At 36.6% G+C, this 24,000-nt stretch overlaps 1 protein-coding gene across 1 annotated transcript in view; it reads right to left on the bottom strand.

Annotated features, from left to right (window-relative positions):
• VWA8 (von Willebrand factor A domain containing 8) overlaps nucleotides 1-24,000 on the bottom strand; it is a gene marked incomplete at its 3' end in the record, with an annotated part of 158,283 nt that overhangs the window by 92,802 nt on the left and 41,481 nt on the right. Inside the window, exons 3-4 of the mRNA XM_008569202.1 lie at nucleotides 22,191-22,321; nucleotides 20,181-20,291 (exon numbers count right to left, since the gene is read on the bottom strand). Of these exons, the coding sequence (XP_008567424.1) occupies nucleotides 20,181-20,291; nucleotides 22,191-22,321 (242 nt within the window). The remainder of the gene's footprint in view (nucleotides 1-20,180; nucleotides 20,292-22,190; nucleotides 22,322-24,000) is intronic.

The following is a 24,000-nucleotide window of genomic DNA, read 5'->3' as shown; positions in this document are numbered from 1 at the left end:
GTGGGATCCGAACCCTCGGGCGGGAGCGCCGCCGCGCTTCCCAAGCGGCGCACCTATCCAGTGCGCCACTGGGCCGGCCCGAGAATTACACACTTATGAGTGGTATAATTTTTTAGAAAAAAAATTAGAAGAAAAAAAATCACAAGCAATGGATCACCCAAGATTTTAAACTTTCCTTCCTATTTGCCCTTTAGTTACATGGCTATATTCCCAGAGCATATACAAATTAAAATTTAAAAATGGAATACTGGCCAAAAGGAGAAAATCTTCAAATGCTCTTTGGTAACAAAATCTGAAACGGTCAATTTACAGAACTAATACTACTTACTTAGTTACTACTTCAGTATCACCTTGATGCCTGATTCTTCCTTAGTGTATTAAATGATTAAAATACTTTAATCCTTGCTGCCAAACTTTATTAATGTAATCTGATTACATTTGTAAAGAAGAAAATAAAATTTAAAAATAAGCAACTGAATAGAGCAAATAGCAAGTCCATTAAGTACTCTAATATATCAACAAGGTACTGTACCATATATAAATCTCAGACTTAACTGGAGAGAAAAAATGTTACAGGTTTTGCACCCAACAGAGGCCCCAAGCATCTTACCCACCCTGAATTGATGCTCCCTTTCCCTCATTTGCTCAGCACTTAAGTGTGAAGCCACAAAATCACAGTTTTCCTGTTCTCTCATAACCACATTTCATTTCCTCAACAGGATTCTTAGGTCTTCAAAGGACAAGAACCCTGTCTTTTATGGCATACTGGGACAAAACTGGCTCACAGCAGGCTGTTAGCATTTATGGAATAAAAATGCAACCAGTCAGTTAAAAGATGCTGTTATGTAAGTTTAGGAAGAATTTTTATATGAAGGATGATAGTTATCTATGCCTACACTTGTTATGAGAACATAATAGAACTGGTTTAACTGTCAGGATGAAAGATTTAGGCTAGATATTTGGAAAATTTTCTATACAGATTTTAAATAAAGTAATTACAGTATAATTTTTCTTCTGAACTCTTAAAAAAAAATAGGAGTGATGTACATATATTTTTTATGTGGAATGAACAGTTGTGATGATTCCTCAAAGTAGAAATTAGACCAACTCTAAGAATCCTTTCCTGTCCTTCAAGCCACAGAACTTCCAGAGACCTAATTTTCTCAAATAGAAATCAGAAAAAATACAGCAAGATTCTTCCGGCCCAGCCATCTCATATTACAGCTTTAACAACTCAACACATAGACATGAAGGATTTCAAAATAAAGGCAATTGTGTGACCTAAAATCAAAAACTGTCTAAGCCCCTGTTCTAGATTTGCTTCTGATTTGATAAAAGACCTTAGGCAAACAATTAATCTGGATGTCTGTGTCCTCATTTACTAAATGAGAATATCCTCAAGGGGTATTGTACAATGTAACTATTTAAGAATCAAAGCAGTGCTAAAAAAGTAAAGCTATTGAACCTATTAAAATATAAATTATTATTAATGTGGCCATTATTTAATAGAAAGATTCCAAAGAGCTTCAAACTGACTGAAAATGGCTATAGTGTTAAAGAATTGAGGAAGCGAAAGAAAAATTTAAAAAGTTACATTTCAAGTTCTTTATTTAAAAATATCAAAATAGAATCAGGTTGATTTTTGGTAGCTCTACCACTTACTAGTATAAGGGTGATTTACATTGTCATTTTACCTCTCTGAGCCTCCATTTCTTTCTAAAGCTCATCTCATTATGGCCCATATCTCACAGATTATGTTGAAGATTAAATAAGATGACATCTGGCACACAGTAGGCCATTAAAAGACAACTAGCTGCTGTTACTAATATGAATACTATCATTGTCATTAGAGTCATCCTTACCATGATCGTCATCACTTTTTTAGGGAAGTAGCATAATATGACAGAAAGAACTTGAGCTTTGGAATTATAGCCTGGTTCAAATCCTATCTCTGCTATTTATCAGTTTTATGACCTTAGGCCTCTCAGCCTGATACTTCATCTAAAAGATGGGGAGGTCATCTTCCACCTAAGGAAATGCAATGATATATATAGCACCTATCACAACATAGGTCTCCCCAGTAAAACTTTTCTTTCCATCTGACTTGATTTTTTTTCAATGAATTTTATGTCTGTCAAAGAGTTAACACTATGTAAGTAGTAAGAGTCTGAGTAAGATCGCAACATAATAAGGAGCCAAGGCCTAAGTTTTGACTAACACAGAGGCCAGAGTAAACGCAGAGAGACTTTCTCCAACAGGACACAGTATAACAATGTACATAGTTGCAAATGGTCTGCTGCAAGTACCAGAATTTAGCCATTCCTCAAAGCCTTGATTCTACCCGGAGATGCTTTCCAAATTCCAAATACTAATGTGTGAATGAACTTCTGAAATACGATTCTGTAATTTCAACAGTGGTTTCATGTGGAAAGTGGCTTCGGCATCCACAAATGAGTTGGAAAAAGTAAATGGTGTTCCTTCTTTGCTGAAGTAAATAAAAGGCAATTATGCCTGATAAAAATCTTATTTTCTGATTGACAACACTATTTTCCTTGTAAAATTGTCTTGGGTTTTGGAAAGTGGCTTCGGCATCCACAAATGAGTTGGAAAAAGTAAATGGTGTTCCTTCTTTGCTGAAATAAATAAAAGGCAATTATGCCTGATAAAAATCTTATTTTCTGATTGACAGCACTATGTTATTTAATTTATTAAGAGTTGCTTTTAACGACCTGTAACAGTTAAGCAACATTTTCCTTGTAAAATTGTCTTGGGTTTTGTTTTTTTTTTCCTACTAATAATGAGGAAAAATCAAGAATGATCCAAAACAGAAGAGAATACATTAAAATATTATGTAGTTGTTTAAAGTATATTTTTATACTTCATATTAAATATGTATTTTATGCATTATGGGACTTCACAGTATCATGTCAAACAAATTAACAAGATTTCAGTGTGAAAAGAATTCCTAGCTTAGAAGAAAATAAAATAATTTGAACTTCTCCATTCTGGCTCTCTACTCCTCAAATTATCTAGGAGATAAAGACTATCTCCTCTCAGCCAAGCAGAAAGCCTAAATGTAATTTATTTGTAGTTTAGCTAATTTGTATTGGCTTATACTTGAGTAACTCAAGCAACTATATATTTTATATTGAATTATCTTCTTCCCCAGCTCTTTATAGTCACATAACAATAAACAGAATTAATGATGAGAATGTCAACAAGTTCAGGAAAAAAATGACAGTAAATTTTGAAAAGTCAGAATATCAATAATATAGGCTTTTTTCAGTTTATTTTATCTTCATATCCTGGATTTTTTTTTCTCATTTCATTATGTTGTCTAACTGAGTCTTCTTGTATCTCAGCGAGTTTCCTTAAGACTGTTGCTCAGAATTCCTTTTCAGTCATTTCAACGGTTTCTTGCTCTATAGGGTCCAGTATTTGAGAATTACTGTATTCTTTTGGTTGTTTCACATATTCTTGGATTTTCATATTCTTAGTATCTCTGTGTTGATGTCTGGTCATCTGATTGAACAGTTACTTCTTCTATTACTCTGGTGTGGGTTTTGAGGAGAGAGATCATCCTCTTCTTTTTGTGGTCTCCACTGGTAACTTTCCTTGTGTCAATGCAGTTGAGCATCTAGCAGGCCACTCATATGGTGGCTGTGGCTATGAATGTGGCATTGAGCCACTTTTGTGGCAGCCATGGCTGTAGCAGTGGCTGTGGTGGGCCACCCACATGAACATGGTGTTTTCGGTGTGCTCCTTGCCTGCTTCCAGGAGGGGAATGCTGCCCTCAGCTCCTGCCTAGGACCCCAGGTGTGCTTGAAATACTCAATATTGACATGAATCTATGAGACAATCACATGAAACATCACTGCACTAATGAGAGTGAGAGGGTACCACCTTCTCTGGAAAGCAATTGGCAATATTTATCAAGACTCTTGAAAATGTCTAGATTCTCTGATTAGTAATGATACTTCTAGGATTCAGTTCTAAAATTCAGAGTTAATAAGATATAAGTATAATGATATTCACTAAATTATTAGTTATAATAGTGAAAATTTAGAACTGAATGACCAACATGGGAAAGTGGACAAAAATGGGAATGTTAAATAACTAGCAGCATACTTTTTTTATGAGATCATGTACAGACACAAAAAATCATATTTTGGAGAAATATCTAATGTCACAGGAAGATGCTCCTAATAAAATGCCAGGTTTAAAAGAAAAAACAAACTATAAACTTTATATACATGATATACCATATTTTTTTGGTAAAATAATTTGGTAACATAATTCATTATACATGATAAATAGATATACATATAGACAGAAAAAAATACAGAGAATGCTCACACTGTTGGTCTTGGAGGGAAATAAAAAAACTAATTTTTAAACCTTCCCTATGCTCTTTAGCATTTACTCTATGAGTATTAAACTATCCTTCTTTAGTATGCTTATTTTGTTTCCCCCCACTAAAAACATAAGCACAATAATGACAGGAATTTTGTTTCTTTTGTTCAGTGGACTTAGATAGTGCCTGATACATACCAGACATTCAATACACATTTTTAAATTAATAAATACAAATACATGTGCATATATATCTATAAAGTGAGCATTGACTTTCAGAACTAGAGAAAATAAACTTTATGCTGAAAATAATACAAATTCCCTACTATATGTATTAGTATTAACATAATTCTGGCTTTCAAAAGTAGCTGTTGAGTTTAACCTCTCACTTTATCATCAACCGTTCCTGTATGAAAATGAATGAAGAGGTTAATGGTCATGACCCCCAACTCAGAATTTGGCAGTTTTGCCCAAGTTTCCTTCCAACTGAAATGCCACTGACTTAGATACCAGTCACTGGCACATATAATGTCAGCACAGCCACACTGAAAACCCCAAACTTTTGCCCAACACACACTAGAGAGCCACAGGTATATTTCATCCATGTTGGCCCACCAAGATTACAGGAAACACCTGATGATGAATAAAGACACTGCCCCTCCCTTGAACCCAGACATCAAATTCAATATTTAACAATATTGGGGCCGGCCTGGTGGTGCACTGCGCTAGTGCGCCGCTTGGGAAGCGCGGAGGCGCTCCCGCCGAGGGTTCAGATCCCACATACAGACCGGTTCCCGCTCACTGGCTGAGCGAGGCGTGGGGGCAACACCGAGGGTTGCGATCCCGTTGCCGGTCCTGGTCCAGTACAAGGGTGACACTGAGGGTTGCGATCCGTTGCCGGACACGGAAAAAGACAAAAAAAAATATATATATATATATTCAACAATATTAAGTACATAAAAAGAATTGCTAAATAATATAAATTAAAGGTCTTTCAGTCTAATAAACAGATACGAGATGGTAGTCATTGATAATGTCACTATATATATATTCAACAATATTAAGTACATAAAAAGAATTGCTAAATAATATAAATTAAAGGCCTTTCAGTCTAATAAACAGATACTAGATGGTAGTCTTTGATAATGTCATCTGTTTAGAATACAGATGGGAATTATCCATTTTGATGACTCAAAACAGATGTAAAAAAAGGCAGATATTTCATCCATGGGAAAGCCAGCTGATCCCATCCAGAGCCAATTTATTGCTAATCTTCTTAAGTTTTTAACAGGGGTGATTATCCAAAGGAGATACCTATTATCAAATATAAGTGCCAATTATGTTCCAGACAGTCTTTTGGTGCCCGAGATTAGCAAGACAGTTATCTTCTAGTGGGAAAGACAGATATTAAAAGTGGAAGCAAAGAAATAATTAGGTAAGTTCAGACTGTGTAAGTTCTCTGAAGATTATATCATGTAATATGACAGCACACTGCAGCACAGTGTAGGTGAAAAGGTGGTGGGCATGACCAATGGCTACTTTAGCTAAGATATTCAGTGAATTTATAACCTGAATTATGAGGAGGCAGGAATATAAAGTACTTGGAGAAGATCATACAAAGCAGAGGAAATACCAAGTACAAAGGAAGGCCACTGTAACTGGAGCCTAGAAAGCAAGGGAAAGTGTGAAAGGAGATGGGGTAGGCAAAGATTAGATCCTTAGTGGGTATTTCAGGCCATATTAAAGAGTTTAGATTTTATTCTGGGTGTGATGGGAAGCCATTGCATGGCTAAAGACAAGGAATTGACAGAATCAATTATGAACAGCACAGTAAGGAATATTAACTACCAGGAAATAAGATGGAAGAAAAATAGGAGATCACATAAAACCTCAAAATATAGTCTGAAAAGATTAGAGAAAGGACCAACATTCCTACACCTCATTTACAGGCTATGAAGGTATCAGTGGTGCTACAGCACAATAAACAACTGATGTTCATTATAATGGGGAGGATTCAACAACAAAACATACAAGTATAAAATACTAACATATATTTACATAGCATTTTAAGTATTTTATAAACTGTACAAACTGTAAAATATATACTTCAGTCGCTCCTTATCTGAGGGGGATATGTTTCAAGACCCCCAGTGGATACCTTAAGCCATGGATAGTACTGAACCCTATACTGTATATATTATACTTTGCCCTGTACATACACACCTATAATAAGGTTTAATTTATTTAGGCACAGGAAGAGATTAACAACAAAAACTAATAATAAAAGAGAACAATCGTAACAAATATGCCAGCATCACTACTCTCGTGCTTTGGGGCCACTATTAAGTAAAATAAGAATAACTTGAACACAACCAATGCAATACCACAATGGTTGATCTGATAATGAACAAGGCTACTAAGTGACTAAAGGGTGGGTAGTGTATACAGAGTGGACACATTGGACAAAAGGACAATTCATCTCCCAGGCAGGATGGAGTGGGATAGCCCAAGATTTCATCACAATACTCAAAACATGTAATTTAAACTTACACATTGCTTATTTCTGGAATTGATCATTTTATATTTTCACACCACAATTAACCATGGGTAACTGAAACCTCAGAAAGTCAAACCATGAATAAGGGGAAACTGTATATTCTGAAAATATGCTTTTTAGAATGGCAAGGGGAGTTTATCATTTCACAAAGAGTTTCATCTAAATAATCAATTTCTGAAAAGCCAAAGTTTAAAGCCATCTTTAAAATATTAAACACATGGTTCCAGTCCAAAATGGCTGACTAAAGGTCCCCAGCTCTCACCTATGATATAAACAAAGTCCATAACAACAAATGGATAATCACACACTGAATAGAATGTCTATGAGAAAACCCTGTAATTTTAGCAAAAACAGTGAAGACCCCCCAAGGCTTAGAAACTCAGGATGGCAGCATAGAAAGACAAGTGAAGTGCCTGAATGGGATCAGATTGGAACCAGGACAGACTCCTTACTATAGGGAAAAGATAAGTCAAAAAAAAAAAAAAAATCCCCAATAGTCTACATTCTCAACAAAGATGTCTGCAATCCTGGCTGCAAGAGAGCCACACAGTCCTTGCAGGCTGTGAGCCCAGTATTGGGAGGTTCTTGGAGCCCTCATGACTGCATTACTCCAAAGACGGAATTCACACTGAGCACCACCATCCCCTGGGACCCAGGATAAGTCAAAAAAAAAAAAAAAAAAAATCCCCAATAGTCTACATTCTCAACAAAGATGTCTGCAATCCTGGCTGCAAGAGAGCCACACAGTCCTTGCAGGCTGTGAGCCCAGTATTGGGAGGTTCTTGGAGCCCTCATGACTGCATTACTCCAAAGACGGAATTCACACTGAGCACCACCATCCCCTGGGACCCAGGATGCCATAGCGTGTTGCCATTTTGGGATCGGAGCCAACATCAGAGTGCATTCTGCCCTGGGGCACAATAGCCCCTTCATAATACTGTGACTCCAGAACTACACACTGAGCACCACCATCCCCTGGGACCCAGGATGCCATAGCGTGTTGCCATTTTGGGATCAGAGCCAACATCAGAGTGCATTCTGCCCTGGGGCACAATAGCCCCTTCATAATACTGTGACTCCAGAACTAGAAACCATGCAGCACACTGCACCCCTGGGAACAGTGAGGAGGCCATCCCAAAGACAAAGAGAGCAAATGCTCCCAATTTCCAGATCCTGAGAGCTGAACAATCAGGGCCTTTTTCACCACCAACATCCCTGCTCTCTTCTGTGGAGCACCCATGCACCTCTTTCAGTGATACAAAGTCCCATCAAGGCTCCAACAAACCCACATGGAGCCACCTACTCCAGGTAAGGAGCTTCAGAGTGCCCTAGTATCTCTCTTGGGAGTACTGGATGCCACACACAAACCAAGCTACCTCATCCATAATGGCCTACTCAAGCTGAAGAGCTGCAGAGCACTCTAGCATCTCTCTTGGGGGGCAGAGTCCTATCAATGGCTCCAGCAACCTAGCTCAGAGGGGCCCACTCCAGCTGAGGAGAAGCAGAGCAATCCAGCATCTCTCTTGGGGGGAGGGGGGACAGAGTCCAACTGATAGCCCCAGCAACCTTGCCCAGAGTGGCCCACTCCAGATGAGTTGCAGAGCTCTCCAGCATCTCTCTTGTGTGGGAAGAGTTGTACCCAATGCCCCACTAACCTAACCCAGAGTGGGCCACTCCAGTTAAGGAGCTGCAGTGTTCCCAGTGTTTCTCTTAGGGACATTAGGTCCCCCCACAGCCCCAGCAACTTCACCCAGAGAGGCCCACTCTAGCTGAGGAGCTGCAAAGAACTCCATCATCTTTCTTGGGTATCCAAAGTCCTGGCCACTGTCCTAATAATCCTGCCAAAGGATGCTCACTCCAGTGTCCCAACACCTCTCCAGGGGCCCAAAATCTCATCCACAACTCCAGCAACCCCACCCAGTGTCACCTATTCCAGCTTAGCGGCAGCAGAATGACCCAACACCTCTCCTGTAAGTATAAGGTCCGAGCCACAGCTCAGGGAACCCCCACTCCCAGCAAGACACTACACCTGAAGAGCTGCGGAGCAACCAAGTATTTCTCCCAGGGCTCCATGGTCCTACCCTGTCAAATTTAGCAGAAGAATAGCCAATTGCCACAGCACCTCTACTGGAACACCAAAAGGCACAGCTTCAACCCAAGCAACCCCATCCAGGGTCACTCAATTGAGCTGAAGAGACAATGAGCACACGAATGCATCCCCCAGGATTCGAGGTCCCACCTGAAGCCCTGGCAATCACACCCAGTGTCACCATTTCAGCAAGGAGTTGCTGAATGCCCCAGTGACTAGACCACAAAGGCATTCACAGATAATTTCAACATTGAATACAAGTGAGGAAATCACACAGACACTACACTGCTGCCCTCACACAGAAACATAAATACCCTATCCAACCAACACTACAGAACACACGTACACAGGAGTCTCTCTGTTGAAAAGCTACTCCAGAAAATTAGAAGTGACTCTTTCACCATATGTGCACACAAGAATGTAAGGATACAAGAAAAATGAAAAAACAAGGAAATATGACATGCCAAAAGGAATACAATGATGCTCCAGTATAAGACCTCAAAGAAAAGGAAACTGACAAAATACCTAAATAGAAATTCAATACACTAATCTTAAGAAACTTGATGAGATGCAAGAGAATACAGATAGACAATTCAAAGAAACCAGAAAAACTATTAATGAGCTGAACAGATAATCAAGAAAGAGAAAATGGTTATAAAAAAAGAACCAAGCAAAAATCTTGACACACAAAATTCATTAAATTAAATAACAAATATAATTGAGAACTAAGGCAACAGGCTAGATCACACAGAAGAAAGAACCTGAAGACAAGTCTTTTGAAATAACCCAGTCAGACAAAAGAGAAAAGAAAAAACAATAACAAAGAATGAAGACATCCTACAAGATTTATGGGATAACATTAAGCATACAAACATTCACATCATGGGTGTTCCAGCAAGGGAAGAGCAAGGAAAAAGCATAAATACCTATTTAACAAAATAATAACTATAAACTTCCTGAGACTGGAGAAAGATATGGGCTTACAGATCCAAGAGGCTCAAAGATCCCCAAACAGATTTAACCCAAAAAGGTCCTCTTTGAGGCACATTGTAGTAAAACTGTCAAAAGTCAAAGACAAAGAAAGAATTCTAAAAACAGAAAGAGAAAAGCATCAAACTACCTACAAGGGAATCACTATCAGACTAATAGCAGATTTTTTAGCAGAAACTTCCCAACCAGGAGAGAATGGGACCATATACACAAAGTGCTTCAAGAAAAAAACTGCCAGCCAAAAATACTGTACCCACCCAAGCCATCCTTTGGAAATGAAGGAGAAATCATGTCTTTCCCAGAAAAAAAAAAAAACGTGAGGGAGTTCATCACCACTAGACTAGCCCTACAAGATGTCCTTAAGGGAGTCCTACAATTGGAATCAAAGGGATGATAATTACCATCGTGCAAACACACAAAACAATAAAACTCACGGGTAGAGCAGATACACAAATCACAAAGAGAAACAAATTACATCTTACCACATCAAAAAACTACCAAACAGCAAAGGCAAACAATAAGAGGAAGAAACAAGACACAAAACAACAATAACTAACAAACTGTCAGGAGTAAGGCAACACTTTTCAATAATAACCTTAAATGTAAATAAATTAAATTCCCCATTAAAAAGATATAGACTGGCTGAATGAACTAACAAAAAGGACCCAACTTTATGCTGCTTTCAAGAAACTAACTCTACCTGTAAGTACATACATAGACTAAAAATTATGGGATTGAAAAAAATATTCCATGCAAATAGAAAGCAAAAATGAGCAGGAGTAGCTATACATATATCAGATCAAATACACTTTAAATCAAAAACTACAGAAATACACAAAGAAGGGCATTTCATAGTGATAAAGGAATCAATTCAATAAGAGGATATAACAGTCATAAATAAATATGTATATACACACACATACAGCCAATATTGGAGCAACCAGATATATAAGCGATAGAGTTCGGATGTATGTCTCCATCAAAATTCGTGTGGAAATCTGATCACCAATGTGGCAGTGTTGGAAACTGATTGATTCATGGGGACGGATCCCACATATAAGAGGATATAACAGTCATAAATAAATATGTATATACACACACATACAGCCAATATTGGAACAACCAGATATATAAGCGATAGAGTTTGGATGAATTGTCTCCATCAAAATTCGTGTGGAAATCTGATCACCAATGTGGCAGTGTTGGAAACTGATTGATTCATGGGGACGGATCCCACACGAATAGATTAATGCTCTCCCTAGGTGGGGGGATTAATGAGTGAGTTCTCACTCTATTAGTTCCCACAAGAGCAGGTTGTTGAAAAGAGCCTGGCACCTCCTCTCTCTCTCTTGCTTGCTTCTTCTCACCATGTGATCTGCTTGTACCCAACTGGCTGCCTGCCGCTTTCTGCCATGAGTAAAAGCAGCCTGAGGCCTATGCCAGATGCAGCTGTCCCAGAATTGTAAGCCAAATAAACCTCTCTTCTTTATAAATTAGCCAGTCTCAGGTATTTCTGTTACAGCAACACAAACGGACTAATACAGAAGATTGGTACCAGGAGTAGTGTGTTGCTATAGATACCTGAAAATGTGGATGCAGTTTTGGAACTGGGTTTTAGGCAAAGGTTGGGGGAGTTTGGAGGACTTAGAAGACGACAAAAAGATGAGAGAATGTTTGGAACATTTTAGAGATTGGTTAAATGGTTGTGTCCAGAATGCTGATGGAAATGTGGACAGTAAAGACCATGCAGATGATGAGGTCTGGATAGATATGAGGAACTTATTGGGAATTGGACAAAAGATAACCCTTGCTACACCACAGCAAGGAATTTGGCTGCATTCTGTCCACACCCTTGGATTTTGTGGAAGGTGGGACTTAAAGAGTTGTGAATCAGAATGTTTGGCAGAAGAAATTTCTAAGCAGCAAAGCACTAAGGAAGCTGCATGGTTACTTTTAACAACCTACCCTGAGTTACAGCAGCAAAGGCATTATGTAAAGCTAGAATTTAAAACGGAAGCAAAGCATAAAGATTTGGAAAATTTACAGCCTGGCCACGTGGTAGATCAGAGTGCAAGAGAAAAAAATGCAAGGATGAAGCTGAAAAACTGGCTACTAAAGACATTAGCTTGGCAGTAAGGCAGCCAGATACTAATAGCCAGGATTATAGGGAAAAGTCCCTAAAGGAATTTCAGAAGTCTGGAATGGTGCGCCACCCATCACAGACCCTGAGGCCTAGAAGGACTGAGTTGTCCTGGAGGACAGACCTGTGGCACAGCTGCCCTCGGGAACCTGCTCCCTGCATCCCAGCTGCTCTGGCTGGAGCAGCTCTGCCTCAAGCAGCCCCAAGTGTAGTTCATGCAGCAGCTCTGGAAAGTAGAAGCCTGAAACCTTGGTGGCATCCACGTTGTGTTAAGTCTGCAGGCTGGCAGAACTTGAGAGCAGTGGAGGCATGGCAGCCTCCACCCAGATTCCAGAGGATGTATGGAAAAGCATGGGGGCCCAGGCATAGACCTGCTGCAGGATCAGAGCCACCACAGAGGTCATCTACTAGAGCAATGCAGAGCAGAAAAGGGGGGTTGGAGCCCCTAAAGAGAGACCACATCAGGGAAATGTCTAGCAGAGCCAATGTAACAGGGCTGCCACCAGGATCCCAGATCTGTAAGGCCACTGGCAACATGCAACACTGGCCTGGAAAAGCCACAGGCACCAGCACAGCACAATGGGCTGCACCTGGCAGAGCTGTGGGAGTGCCTAATGCTTAGAGGGCCCAGATGCCCATTGTGCCCAGGATGCAGGACTTGGAGTCAAAGATTAGTTCGGAGCTTTAAGACTTAATGTCTGCCCTGCTGGATTTGGAGCTTGTTTAGGGCCTATTTCTCCTTTCTTCTGGCCTATTCCTCCCTTTTGGAATGGGAATGTGTACCCATGTTTGTTCCACCATTGTATCTTGGTGGTAGATAAATTTGTTTTTTATTTTTACAGGTTCACAGCTGAAGGATTTTTACTTTTGATCTCAGATGAGACTTTGGACTTTTAAATTGGTGCTGGAACAAGCTAAGACTTTTGGGATGGTATGATTGTATTCTGTATGGGAGAGTGAAATTAGTTTTGGGGGGCCAGGGACAGAATGATAGAGTTTGGATGTGTTGTCCCCTCCAAAATTCATGTGGAAATCTGAACTCCAATGTGGCAGTGTTGGAAACCTATTGAGTCATGGGGGTGGATCCCTCATGAATGGTTTAATGCTCTCCCTAGGTGGGGAAATTAATTAGTGAGTTCACGCTCTGTTAGTTCCCACAAGAGAAGGTTGTTTAAAAGACCCTGAAACCTCCTCTCTCTGTCTTGCTTCCATTCGCCACGTGATCTGCTTGTACCCGCTGGCTGCCTGCCACTTTCTGCCATGAGTAGAAGCAGCCTGAGGCCCAGGCCAGATGCAGCTGTCCAGAACCATAAGCCAAATAAGCCTCTGTTCTTTATAAAATACCCCAGTCTCAGGTACTTTTGTTATAGCAAGACAAATGGACTAATTCAACAAGGCAAATATTCATGGATCTAAAGGGAAAGACGGACAACACTACCATAATAGTTGGGCAATTCAACACCCCTCTATCAACATGGGACCAATCATCTAGACAGAAAATCAACAAGGAAACACTGGATTTAAATTGTACTATACTATAGACCAAATGGACCTGACAGACATTTACTGAACATTTCATCCAAGAACTCAAGAATACATATAATTTTCATCAGCACATGAAACATTCTCTAGTATATATCACACGTTAGGCCACAAATCAAGTCTCGACAAATCCAAATAAATGGAAATCATAACAAATATCATTTCAGACACAATGGTATAAAATCAATAATAACAGCAACCTTAGAAACTATCTGAATACATTGAAACTAAACAATATGGTCATGAATGACCATTGGATCAAACAGGAAAATAAGAGAATCAAAAAATGAAAATAGAAACACAATGCATTGGATTGAGAGTTCTCCCCAAACATGACCCCACTGTGACGGTGTAAAGAGTGGAAAATCCTATTATGGCAATTGAAAGGTGGGGGCCTTGAAAAAGTGATTAGATTGTAGGACCATGTCATACTGAAGGGATTAAAAATGGTGGACATGGGCATGGTTTGGAGGGCTTTAAAAGGAGAGGGATTGAGGTTAGTCTCTCCCTCTGATCCACCATTTCTGCAATGTGATACTCTGCTGTCGCTGTCACCACTACCAAGGCTCTCACCAGATGTGTTCCATGAATTTGTTCTTCCCAGTCTCAGAAAATGTAAGCAATAAATTTCATTTTTTTATAAACATCCAGTTCTGTGTATTTTGTTGTAAGCAACAGAAACGAACTAATATACACACACACCAAAACATATGGGATAATGGAAAAGCAGTATCAGGAGAGAATTTTATAGCAATAAGTACTTACATCAAAAGAGTAGAAAGATTTTAAATAAACAGCCTAATGCTGTACCTCAAGGAATGAGAAAAATAAGAACAATATAATGCCATAACTAATAGATGGAAAGAAATAATAAAGATTAGGTCAGAACTAAATGGAACACAGATCAAAAAACCAAAAAAAAAAAAAAGAAAGAAAAAGATACAAAAGATCAATGAAATGAAAAGTTGTTTTCTTGAAAAGATAAATAAAATTGACAAATCATTAGCTAGACTAAGAGAAAAGACCAAAATAAATAAAATCAGAAACAAATAAAAAGATATTGCAACTGATACCACAGAGATACAAAGAATCATAATGAGTATTCTGAACAACTATACCCCAACAAATTGAAAAACCTAGAGGAAATGAATACATTTCTGGACACACATAACCTACTAAGACAGAATCAAGACAAAATAGAAACCATGAACAAACCAACAACAAGTAATAAGGTTGAATCAGTAATCAGCAGTCTCCCAACAAAGAAAAGCCCAGGACCAGGTGGCTTCAATGCCGAATTCTATCAAACTTTTAAGAAAGAATTACTACCAATTCTTTGTTAACTATTCCAAAAAAATCAAAGAGGGAATTCTCCCAATCTCATTTTATGAGGCCAGAATCATCCAGATACCAAAATCAGACAAGGACAGAACAAAAAAAGAAAACTACAGGCCAATATCCCTAATGAACATAGAAGCAAAAATTCTCAATGAAATACTAAACAAACAGAATTCAACAGCACGTCAAAAAGATTACACACCATGATCAAACAGCTCCCGCCCGAGGGTTCGGATCCCACATACAGACCGGTTCCCGCTCACTGGTTGAGCGAGGCGCGGGAGCAACGCCGAGGGTTGCGATCCCGTTGCCGGTCCCCGGTCCGGTATGGGGGCAACACTGAGGGTTGCGATCCATTGCCGGACACGGAAAAAAGACAAAAGACAAAAAAAAAAAAAACCTGCATGGTACTAGCTTAAAAAGACACATGGATCAATGGAACAGAATAGAGAACCCAGATATAAATCCACATATCTACAGACAACTGAATTTTGACAAAGGTGCCAAGAATACACATGACAGGAAGGATAGCCTCTTCAGTAAACTGGATATCCATATGCAGAAGAAATAAACTAGATGCCCATGTCTCCCCACATAACAAAACGAACTCAAAATAGATTAAAAAGTTAAATGAAAAACCTGAAACTTTAAAATTACTAGAAGAAAACATAGGGAAAACACTCCAAAACATGAATTGGTCTGGGCAAAATTTTATGGAGAAAACTTCTAAAGCACAGGAAACAAAAGCAAAAATGTATAAATTGGATTACATCAAACTAAAAAGCTTCTGGCACAGCAAAGGAAACAATCAATGAAGTGAAGAAGCAACTGGCAGAATAGGCAAAAATATCTGCAAACTGTTAATCCAACAAGGGATTAATATCCAGAATACACAACTCAATGACAAAAAAAAAAAAAAATAGCTAATAATGCACTTTAAAAAATGGGGAAATGACCAGAACAGACATTTCTAAAAAGAAGACATACAAATGGCCAACAGGTATATGAAAAATGCTGAACATCACTAATTATCAGGGAAATGCAAATCAAAACCACAATGAGGTATCATCTCACTCTAGTAAGAATGGCTATTATCAAAAAGACAAAAAGTAATTCTGGTAAGGATGCAGAGAAAAGGGAACTCTTATACACTGTTGCTAGGAATGTTAACTAGTACAACCTTATAGAAAACAATATGGAGATTCCTCAGAAAACTAAAAATAGAGCTACCACATGATCCAGCAATCTCACTGCTGGGTATTTTTCCAAAGGAAAAAAAATTTTTTTAATTGGCATACTAAAGAAATATCAGCATCCCCCATGTTTATTGCAAGACTATTCACAATAGCCAAGATATGGAATCAACCTAAGTGTCCACTGACAGATAAATGGATAAAGAAAATATGCTACATATACACAATGGAATACTACTCAGCAATAAAAAAGAATAAAATCCTATCATTTGCAGCAACCTGATGAGCCTGCAAAACATTACATTAAGTGAAATAAGTTAGGCACAGTAACAAATACCACACATTCTCACTCACATGCAGGAGCTAAAGAAAAATGTTGAAATTATAGAAGTGGAGGATAGATTTGTGGTTACTAGAGGCTGAGAAGGGGAGGGTGGGGGGATAGGGAGAGGTTGGATAATTAACACAAAATCACAGCAAGATAGGAAAAATAATTTCTAGTGATCTATGGTAGTCTTAGGCATCTACAACTAACAATTTATTGTATGTGTTTAATTGGCTAGAAGAGAAGAACTCAAATACTCTCATCACAAAGAAACGATAAATTTTTGTGATTATAAATATGCTAATTACTCTGGGATCATAATACACATGTACTGAAATATAACTCTGTAAACTACGAATATGTACAATGTCGATTAAAAAATAAACTTTAAAATAATAAACAAAAAATTCTACTTTCGCTTTTTCACTATTTGCATTGAAACAATCAAGTTAACTATAGAATTAATATGTTTTTAAACCTATACTCTTCCAAACAAAGCTAGTCCTTTCACTGTCTTTTAAGTATATTCCTATCTCCTTACTGCTATTTAGGCTATTGTCTCAATTTTGAATCCCTTACCTGGACGCTCACTATCCCTACTCAAATCCCATTCCTCACTCTTATCCTCTTCAAGTATGGAGAAGAAGCAGGCAAATTTTTTTAAAAGCCTTGTCAGTTGGGGATGTTGTGGAGCACCGGTGTATCTAAATATCATAGAAACATTAGTATAAGCAATCAAAAGATGTATGCTTTTAAATATTCCAGAATCTTACATAGTATTTGTATTAACCATAATATTCCAGATTTTCTATCTGGTAAGCCTAAATCTTCAGGTAAGTTTTAAGTGTAGTAAAATTTGGTTAGATCATATATTTTAGAAAACTAACCCAATATCAAATTTAAAAAATGAAACATGCTTGATCAAGTAATTCTATTTACTGTTCTAACCAGCTTACAAAGAAATATAGTGGAAAGGATCCTATGGATTAATACCTACTTACCCTTTGTCAGAAATAACCAAATGAAAAAAGAAATTAGGACTAACCTTTTACCTTTCTTACAAAATGAAAAATGCAGATTGTTGACTCTAAAAATATCAGGTTTTGGATATAAATATACTTTTAGCATGAGGATATTATGTGGATCACTAGGTTTGGAATACATATCACTAAATTGAGAATCAAAGTCAACAAAAAATGAAATCAAAATCCAAACTTGTATTTCAAAAGCACTTATTCAAAAAGAAAACATAAAAGGGTTTTTTAAATGTTTAAAATGATGAATACAAGAATCCCTTGGCTGCAAGAGAGGATTTTCCACTATAGGATTGGGAAGTCATACAGAAAATTACTAGTAATGGGTGTTAAACTATTGATATTTATAGGTAATGTACATGAGCACAAACAGCTCAAATAATTTGCTACTAAAAACATACAGTAGAAATACATCTGATAATTCTGTTGTTTTAAAATTTGACAATTATCTTAATAATTTACATTTTAATATAAGAACTTCAAATGTAAAAAACAAAAGAAACAACAAAAATGGCTACTTACACTATAATACAATAAAGAAATTAAATTATCTTTCCTCCCAAATCTTTTAATTGAGAACAGTTCCTGTTTTGGTTTTCAAGACATTGAATTTTTTAGAGTCCAAGCTGTTCTCATACAGAATATCACACATTCTAGATTGGTCTGATTATCAATGTAAAACATTTTCTTTCTGTGTCTGGCTTATTTCACTTAATATAATTTTCTCTAAGTTCATCCATGTTGCTGCAAATGGTAGCATTTCATTCTTTTTTACAGCAGAGTAGTACTCCATTGTGTAGATATACCACATTTTCCTTATCCACTCATCTGATGATGGACATTTAGGCTGGTTCCAACTCTTAGGCTATTGTAAATAGAGCTGCAATAAACATGGGAGTTACAGGTATGCATGTTCTCACTTATATGTGGAAGCTAATAGAAATAAATAAAGAAATAAATAGTGGAGAAAAAAGACACAACAATCACAATAATTCCTTGAACTTGTTAAGAGAACAGATATGATATTGATGGGGGTAGGAAAGGGGGGGGAAGGGAGGAATTGGTAAAAGGGCCACAGAAATCAACTATATTGCATAATGATAAATTTTTTAAAATTTACTTGAAAAAATTATTTTATCATTTTTCCCCTTTTTAAATTTATTTCTTAATATAAATGTATTCATTATACATATTTATGAGGTACAGTGTTATATTCCAATACATATATATAATGTGTAGTGATCAAATCAGGGTAGTTAAGCAAATTCTTCATCACAAAAATTTATCATTTCTTTGTGATGAGAGCATATGAGCTCCTCTCTTCTAACCATTTGAGAATATACAATAAATTATTTAAAAAAAAAACAATTTTGGCAAGAGTACTACATTGGTAGTGCAATATATCTCTTACTGAATCACATCAGGATTCACACCATGTAAGCTGCTCCCACTACTGGTGATTCTGCTGGATGGGTGGGTTAAGGGTGCAAATGTCAGATCTCTCCATTGTAAAGGTATATTTTTTCCCCCATTTGTAATCAGAAGTAATTTACGAAGTGATACTTTCATATCGTGTAAATAAAATGGTTTCTTTTAAAATGTATTTATTTCATTAGTCTCTTAAATGTTCATCATTACTATTTTCATTTGCAGTTTTATACTAGATTGCAAACAATGCTACAATAAACATCCTTGTACATATAACTTTGTGTGTTTTACGTGAATACATTTGGAAGAAAAATTGCTAGAAACATAACTGCTAGGTTCAAATGTATAAGCAATTTTTTTCTTTTGCTAGATATTGCCAAATTTTTAAAAATTGCTGCCATTCACAGCAACGCTGTTTCCTCACCCCTTCTTCCTCATCAACGCTGGACATCAGCAAAGTTTTTAATCTTTGCCAATCTGGAAGGTGAAAGAAAAATAGCAGCTCTCTAGTGTTTTAATTTTTATTTTTGTAAATAAAATGGTCAAGCATCTTTCCATGAATTTATTGAATATCTGAAATCTTTTGTCCATGAATTACTTCTTTATAGTCTCCATTCTTCTAGGAGGTATTTCTAAGAACAATATTTTAATACTGTAAGCAATGTACTTAGAGAAATGCATAACAAGATTCATTATAATATTCATAACATATTATTTTAATTGGTAATCTGTACCTAAAACCTCACACCCCCCCAAAAAGGCTATAGTTCTGGCAGTATATATTTAACTTCACTATTTTTAATAGACCTTTATCTGGCTGACCTTTGGATTAAGAATACTTTAATAAATGTGCCAGAGAATTTCATATATTAAAATCTCTGGAATTCTTTTTTTCTTAAAAATCAAATTTCTATAGGCAAGTAGTAGAAAGCAATTGAAAATTAAGAAATGAGCATATTGCTCTTTAACTAACATTTTAAAACCATTAATCTCACCTACGGTTTCTCATTTAGTACTAAACCAAGAAGACATTTCCAAGAACAGGGAAGCCAAAAATCTAAGTTAAATCTGTCTAGAGAGAGCATAGTACATCTATCTTTCACTGTTACGTGAGCTTCTTTCTACTTTAAAAATCAATTTCGTATAGACCTGCAGTAAACAGTCATGGGCTATAGTGAGATAAAAACTTGCCTGATCAATGTAAAAAGCCGTGCCTGCACGGATCTCTCTTCGCTGTTTGAGATCAGTTTCAGTAGTGTCCCTGGACAGGGCAATGTATTCAACCTCTCGTCTGGTCAGCTCCTGTAGAGCAGAGAGTGAAATCATTCCATAAATAAACCAAATTCCCAGCATATGATTTGGAACAAGTTATCTGACAATGCCTCCACCCTAGAGAAGAGCATTTTAAATCTGATTCAGGATTAAAACTTTGAGTCTCAGCTTTGAGAAAAATGCAATAAATTAAACACTAATCGAAATATGTATGTATCCTCAGAGCTCTACTTCTACTGCAGTCAATCCCATTATGTAAGTAATAATAACCAAAATTAGATCTTAACAAACAATTTCTCTTATAAAATTCTCCTCAAATATCATGAGTAATAATTTGGCAGTATTACTACTTGGTTTTCTCAAAAACGATAGCCATTTCTGTAAGTAATGTTCATCTTTCTTAAAAAGGGTGATTTAAATTAATTTATTCCATTGACCAGTGTTTACCAATTGTACACAATATGTTAGGTACTTTACCAGGTGTGAAAATAAGGTAAATACCAATGGTCAGGTGAACAGGAGAGAGGCAGACATGCACAGCTGAATAAAGAGAAGGAGAAGGAAAAGGAAAGCTGCCTCAGCTTTATTTCATAATTTAAAGTTTGTTGTTGGTTTTTTTTTAAGATACAGGCTTCACACTTATTGAACTGTGTTGCATTTTTGAACCAACATGCTTCCTATAATCTCCTAGCCCCTTTCATTCTACATTCCCAAAAAGTTTAAAAGCCTTGCCAAAAACAAAATCTCAGTGAGATATTATGGTCTTCAAAACAAGCAAGGTAGGGAGTGAACATCTTAAAATTAAAGAGGTTCTAGACCTAGAATTTACAGTAGCTGACTTAGCATCCTTAGACAAGACACTTCTGCCTTACATATGAATAAAGTCGGGATAATATTACAAAGGCAGTTTTGCCTCACAAATTGGTCCTAGGGATGAATAAAAGAGATGAAAGGTATGGGCTGGTGGGAGTGTGGTTCTGATTTGTCCATTATATTTTTATTATTCATGCCCCACATAATTTTTGAAGTAAATTTATGACTGAAATAAAAAGTACACAAAGTAGATTTTAATAGCATAGAAATCAATCTTTTAATACCAAATAACACAAGAAAGCTTTAAACAAGATATTTTTCCTCATCCTAAAAAGTATCTTCAGAACACAACTTCATCTGATGGTGTTCTTCCTTGAATCATTAGAGCAATGCCTACTAATACTGACAAGATAGTAGAAACATCATGCAAATTTTCTTATTTGGGTTGAGATTTGAACAATTCACTTAACAATAGTTATCAAAAAACTGCAAACATTTAAGAGACTAACGCATCAGAAAGGGGAAACAATATGGTATTTGGGGTCCAGCTCCATCATTTACTGGGTGCATAAAACTGAAGTAACTTACTTAACCTCTGTGAACTTGTTTTCTCATCTATTTAAAGAAAAAGCTTTAAAAAAAAAAAAAAAGAAGAAGAAGAAGAGCACATAACACATAAGAGATGCTCTACAAAACTTAGGCTCTGTTTAAAGACTGAATAACTTCATAAACTCAAGAGAATTTTCTGGCTTTTAAAAATGTAAACCTGAGATAAGTGAATGTTTACTGAGTAGTACAAAACTAAGTTTTGTTTTGTGATTTTTGAGTTGCTGATTCTATCTGCTACTCATTGCCTGAATCTGCATTTCTTTTCTACTGGAAATGGGGGACATTCTAGTTATAGTAAAATTTTGCTAAACTTATGAAATATAAATGTACAATTGCTTCCCAAATAATTTATGCCAAACCCTCTGTAAACAAACTACTACCCCTTGGTATTAGCATTAATTTCAAATAATGACTAATTCTGATATTTTGTTAAATTCTTAATCTTATTTTATCACATAGCTTATCAAGGTTAAGACCCTTAGGAATTAAAGAGAATTAATTGCTCACCAAGTATTGCATAGCAACAGAACGCCGAAGAGGCCCAGGAGGTCCTATTAGAAAGACATCTTGCCCCAAAAGATCCTTCTGCATTATCCATCTTAGATGCTGGACTACAGATTGAGCCAGAGAGTCTGAAACTTTCAGGGGGAAAAAAAAAAAAAAGAAAATGAAATGCATATTTGACAATAACTTATAATACAAATTTCCAAATACAGAAGATATATTTAAATATATATATTATTATGTTTATATATATAAACTGAAAATATATTTAAATATATATATGTATGTGTGTGGAGAGAGAGAGAGACCTGGTGATGAACCTTCATAATGTCTTATAATAAAACCATTAACATCAATGCTAAAACAGCACAAAGTTTATGGAATCACAAAGAATTACATAAAGGTTACATATCCCCCACTTGAAAGCTTATAAGACTATTTGAACAATCACCTAAATGGAATGAAAGTGATTTTCAAGAATGATTTGACAAACTTGTATCATTACTTTACCACAATTTTAAAGCCCAACCTTTTTGTTCCGAAAGGGAGATATAATCAAATCATCCCAGAAATAATGATTACCATAGTCTTAAAAATTTGAGAAAAGTATAACTTAAGTTAAAAATGGGTTATAAGGTCTCACGAACTTCACAGTTAGAAAATCTGACATAGACTTAAACTCTACACCAACTCTTGGGAATGAAAGACTACTCCATACAATGCCCTCCCAAGTGTACTGTTAAATCACCCATCAGTGTGCTCATCTTCTATCCAAGCATTTTCTAAAATGTTTAAATTAATATAATTAATTTGTATTTGCTCATATGTAAATCACTCAATGACCCAGAGTCCATTCCTAGATAAACAAGAAAAAACTCTTCTCCTTGTACACCTGAAGTCATGTAGAATACTCAGAGCAGAATTGTTCAAAATAAAACTGGAGACAGAAGAATGGATAAAATGTACACAATGGAATATTACATAGTAACAAAAACAGAAGGAACTAGTACTACTTCCAACAATAGGATTAACTCTTAAAGGTATAATACTGAGTGGAAAGATTAAGTCAGAATAAGTCACATATGATACTATTTTGATAAAACTCAATAAACTAGCAAATAAATTCTTTAGAAACATATACATATGATAAAAGAGTGAGTGAAAAAAGCAAAATAGCAAGGAAATGATAAATTCAGGATAACTGGATACTTGGGGTTGGGGGTGGACATGGAATCAGAGAGATTCTCATGAATAGCTTCAATGGTATTGGTAATATTTTAATTCTTAAATTGGGTGTGGGGTACAGTGTCTATTATGTTGTATTTTATGACACACAAGAAAGCTTGCCTAGAGCTAAAGCTGTGCTTATTTTCCTTTTATACACACACACACACACACACACACACACGCACACACACACTGGAAGCATTACATTTTTTAAAATTAATTATTTATTATTATTATCAATATACAATGAATGTGGTAGTTTCCCTGCCACCCTCCTAAAAAGCTAACATCATTGGAAAAGGTAATTTTCTGATTTTCATTATCCTGGTGGGAAGATCAGGACAAGATTTTGGGCAGTCTGGTTGGTTTATCGTGTCGCTGCAGTCACACTAAAACAGCTTATAATTTCCTCAGATCAAATGGCTCTATGTCTGAAAATCAAGAGACTCATTACCCATGTGGAGGTGCTTGGCTACTCTCCTTTTCTTTTATTATTATTATTGTTAGCATATTCATTATTACAAATCATGATTTTTCTTTATGCCCATTCCCTGACCTATCCCTCCCCAAACCCCCTCCCTCTCCC

Source organism: Galeopterus variegatus, unplaced genomic scaffold (genome assembly GCF_000696425.1).
Source record: "Galeopterus variegatus unplaced genomic scaffold, G_variegatus-3.0.2 Scaffold476, whole genome shotgun sequence".
Classification (NCBI taxonomy): Eukaryota; Metazoa; Chordata; class Mammalia; order Dermoptera; family Cynocephalidae; genus Galeopterus; species Galeopterus variegatus.
This window is presented reverse-complemented; position numbering and strand designations above follow the sequence as displayed.